At 42.1% G+C, this 3,809-nt stretch overlaps 1 protein-coding gene across 1 annotated transcript in view; it reads right to left on the bottom strand.

Annotated features, from left to right (window-relative positions):
- Positions 1 to 1,558: 1,558 nt before the first annotated feature.
- Positions 1,559 to 3,809, bottom strand: part of XPO4 (exportin 4) — a 54,228-nt gene continuing 51,977 nt past the window's right edge. The window contains exon 22 of the mRNA XM_009870368.1: positions 1,559 to 2,230. Within this exon, the coding sequence (XP_009868670.1) occupies positions 2,033 to 2,230 (198 nt within the window). The 3' untranslated portion in view covers positions 1,559 to 2,032. The remainder of the gene's footprint in view (positions 2,231 to 3,809) is intronic.

Here is a 3,809-nt window from a genome sequence, read left to right as displayed (position 1 = left end):
TATGATCCCAGCCTTTAGTGCCCTTCATGTGAAAAAAATGAGGTTTCAGAACTGCTGCCCTATCCAATGTACAAACTCAGAGAAACTCCGGAAGCAGTTTCAAAACTATAGCAAAATTGAAACAAAATTTTAAAAAATCACCCATCACAACAGTTTAGAAACAGAAGGATCTGCCAGGACCATTCTCTTTTGTGCCAGTGCACAGTCAATAAATCTTTTAAAGAAAAGCATCAGTTTCAAGAAAAAACTGAAAGCAATACCCCTTTTCTAAAATACTATGCAAATTATTTTAGAAATAAAATATTAGCTGGGAAGGTACATTATCTAACAAGTTTTACAGTCACTTTTTAATGTGTAAATCTGCCCTGGCCCAGTTTTCTCATAAATTAAAAAAGTATAACGAAGGGATGGCATTTTTGGCCTTGTGGATCCATGCTTGAGACAGGTATGAATTTAATAAAAAAATAAAATTAGATCACTTATAGCACAGTATTACAGGTTTATGTCTTTTAAAAATTCTGGCTGTTGTGACTAATTTTGAGATGAATAGCTGAAGAATGGCACAGAGTTGCAAACATGATGCTATACACAGCCATAAAGGTGTATACTGTACATTTTTATATAAATGTTAAGAACACATGGGAAATACTCAACAGCATAATCTAGCAGAGGTCTTAAACAAAAGGGCCCACTTCTGCCTCCACATATCTCCACAAAAATCAACTTTTCTAGACCTGCAGGGTTTGTGTTTGCTTCAGTTTTCTCTGGCTGATGACTGGAGACAAAGCAGGCCTTGCTTTTGTACTCATGTGCTGCTCCCTCCTTTGTTGGTCCACTATACTCAGGGCACTATATTCTGCTGTCGTAATAGCTAAAGTGCTGATATAAAAAAAAAATAAAAATGAGCACGACCAGAGCAGCTGGGAGGGCTCTGCAGAAGAGGAGCTAGATTCAGCAAACGTAAAAATCTCCCACAGCACTACACAACCCAATTACCTCTCTCAATCTGAGTCAAACAAATATGGCCCTGGAGTAAAAGGCCCCTGTTCTAGCAGAATCATTTTAGCTAATGCCCCAACTTTAAAAAGTCTGCCAGTAATTTACACATTTTGAGTTGTTATTGCTTAAGCAAACAGTTCAGTGTAGAAATACATTGCAGTTACGTGCAACCTGGGTATGAATCAATACAGATACTGAAAGTAAAACTACACATGAACCTTAGACACTCATTCCAAAACGACACGTCAACATGAAGGGCTGCAACAGGTACACAGCAGCTTAATGCCAACATCCTAAACCAACTCTGAAGAGTCAAATCTTGCCTTAAATTTCTTATCTAAAGTATATGAGCTTTTTTTTTTTTTCCTTTTAAATTAAGGCAATGAAATGGCTACAGTTCCTAAAGTTCATTTCAGGGGAACAAAAATATACACCTTTTTTTCTTGAACTTTAGGCAGCAAAACATAATGTAAAAACCTCTTTTGCATTAAACACTCAATGTCAGGTTGATGTAGAAAAACATAACTAAACACAAGTTAAAATACCATTTGGTTTTTCTTCCCCATTGGAACACAAACTCAAACTTCAAGAGAGGAAAAATAAAGCTTAAAATCAGCTAAACTGTTTAGAGCTTTACATGTATCTGCAACACACACTAACATGATTTTGGGTAGAAAAGAAATCTGTACGGTTATCTGGCCACTCATATTTTAAACCAGTGCGGGGCAAAAGGCACTGCATTTATCTTTCATTGTGCCCATATCTGTTTGCACATATACGGAAAAAAAAAATCAAATTTTCTGTTCATTCTCTCCCACACACAAGTATGACAGATTGCAGCTAACACATAATAGCAGAAGCTGATTGGAAGCTGACCTCTCCTATTCCACTGTGTTACGTTCAAACTTCCAGGCTCTCTAGAATCTGAGATGGCTGCAAAGAACCCAGAGACAGGTACAAGACTTAGTCAGCATTCAGCATTTCTCAGTGCATTTTGCAGAAAGGGTCTAAATTAGGCATAGAGTTTTGTTGTTTATTTTACACAGAGAAGTCCACCAACATTTGCCATAAATTCTTCTAAACTCTTTAAGAAGGCCATCTTCTGCTTACGGTCCAGTGTAGGAGGAGTGCTGCTTGCAGTAAGCTTGTTGAAGGCATCTGCTAACCGCTGGTAAATTACCGGATCTTGTTGAGTTGATAGCAATGTTTCAACTAGCTCTGAATATTCAGCCTGTTAAAAAAACCCAAGAATCTTCTTAACTTTAGAAAGATATAATATACACAACTTATTTTATCAGCACAAATCCAAGTCAAGGTCATGACAGAAAACTATGAGCACATCTCCACCTATTAGCCAGTTTCACTGACTAGTGTGCCAGAAGCAACCATGGACTCGCAGCCTTTCACTTACCTCTAAACCAGATAAAGCCCTTCAACCAGACCAGGTTTTTCAGTAAGGCTAGAGAAGCCTTTCAAGCTAGGTACAGTGCTCTACAGTGCAGAGTAAGAACAAAACTTTAAGGCACACCCTTCAAGTGCCTTCTGGCTCTTACTTAGCATAGACTTATTCCTGCAAACCGCACTACTTCTTCGTGCCTGCCCCATGTTCAGTGTGCCCTACCAACCTTCTCCTCCCACAGGTTCTCCCTTTTCTAGGTTTCCTTCCCTGGAATGGAGAGCTAAAATTCCTTTCTAAGAGCCTCCTATTTATTCTCATGCTTACTTGGACAGAAACAGAAGACAAACATGTTGAACATGACTGAAAAGACAGTGCCAACAGGCACCTGGAGCGAGTCCAGAGTGACTACTAAGCTCTGGGAGCCAGGGTGAAGAACATGGGAACCAGAATGCCAGTCCCCTCCGTTCTGCTGGTGAAGGGCTTGGATGGGAGCCAGGGTGAAGAACATGGGAACCAGAATGCCAGTCCCCTCCGTTCTGCTGGTGAAGGGCTTGGATGGGGGTAGAAATAACATGAAGTTGCCATCTGTGGCTTGTGCCATATGGTGGTTTTGTCTTACACGATGTCAAGTCTGTCTTCGAGGGATGAGGGCTGCTAACAAGAGAGAGGAACCATATGACAAAGAGGGCTTTAAAAGGTACGTTGGGGGATGGTAGTAACAGCTTGTAAATAAGTGAGGAGACAGCAAGTCTTTAGCAGTCTTGTACTAGCATCATGGGTAGACTACTACAGGGATGAAAAGACACCTGTATCATTAGCCTCGAAATGGTTCATATTCTACCTGGAAGCTGGTTACAAGTGGCACTGAGAGCTCTCACCTGGGCCTTGTCCAGTTATATATTTTAGTCAGTGACCTGGAGGAGGAGAGGAAAAGCACTTTCCTCAAGCCTGTGTATATTGGGTTTGCCTGGCCAGATTTCAGTGGTGGTGGTGGGGCTATAGGGGTGGCTTCTGCAAGAAGCTGGTAGAAGCTTCACCCAAGTCTGACAGAGCCAATGTCAGCTGGTTCCAAAGACGGACCCACCGCTGAGCCAAAGCCGAGCCTAGCAGTGATGACAGGATAGGAACGCCTCTGTGAACACATATTTAAGAAATGGGAAAAAAGAACGGCAAGACACAGCAACTGGCAGAGAGACAGAGGAGTGAAAATATGTGAAGACACCAAGGTCAGTGAAGGAGGGGAGGGGCAGGATGTGCTCCAGGTGCCAGAGCAGAGAAACTCCTGGTCCGTGGTGAAGACCATGGTGAGGCAGGCTGTTCCCCTGCAGCCTGTGGGTGTGACGGGGTGTAGATGTCCACCTGCAGTGGAGGACCCTACGTTGTGTGGGTGGATGCCTGAAGGGGGCTGTGG

The sequence above is a fragment of the Apaloderma vittatum genome, unplaced genomic scaffold (genome assembly GCF_000703405.1).
Source record: "Apaloderma vittatum isolate BGI_N311 unplaced genomic scaffold, ASM70340v1 scaffold9885, whole genome shotgun sequence".
Lineage (NCBI taxonomy): Eukaryota > Metazoa > Chordata > Aves > Trogoniformes > Trogonidae > Apaloderma > Apaloderma vittatum.
This window is presented reverse-complemented; position numbering and strand designations above follow the sequence as displayed.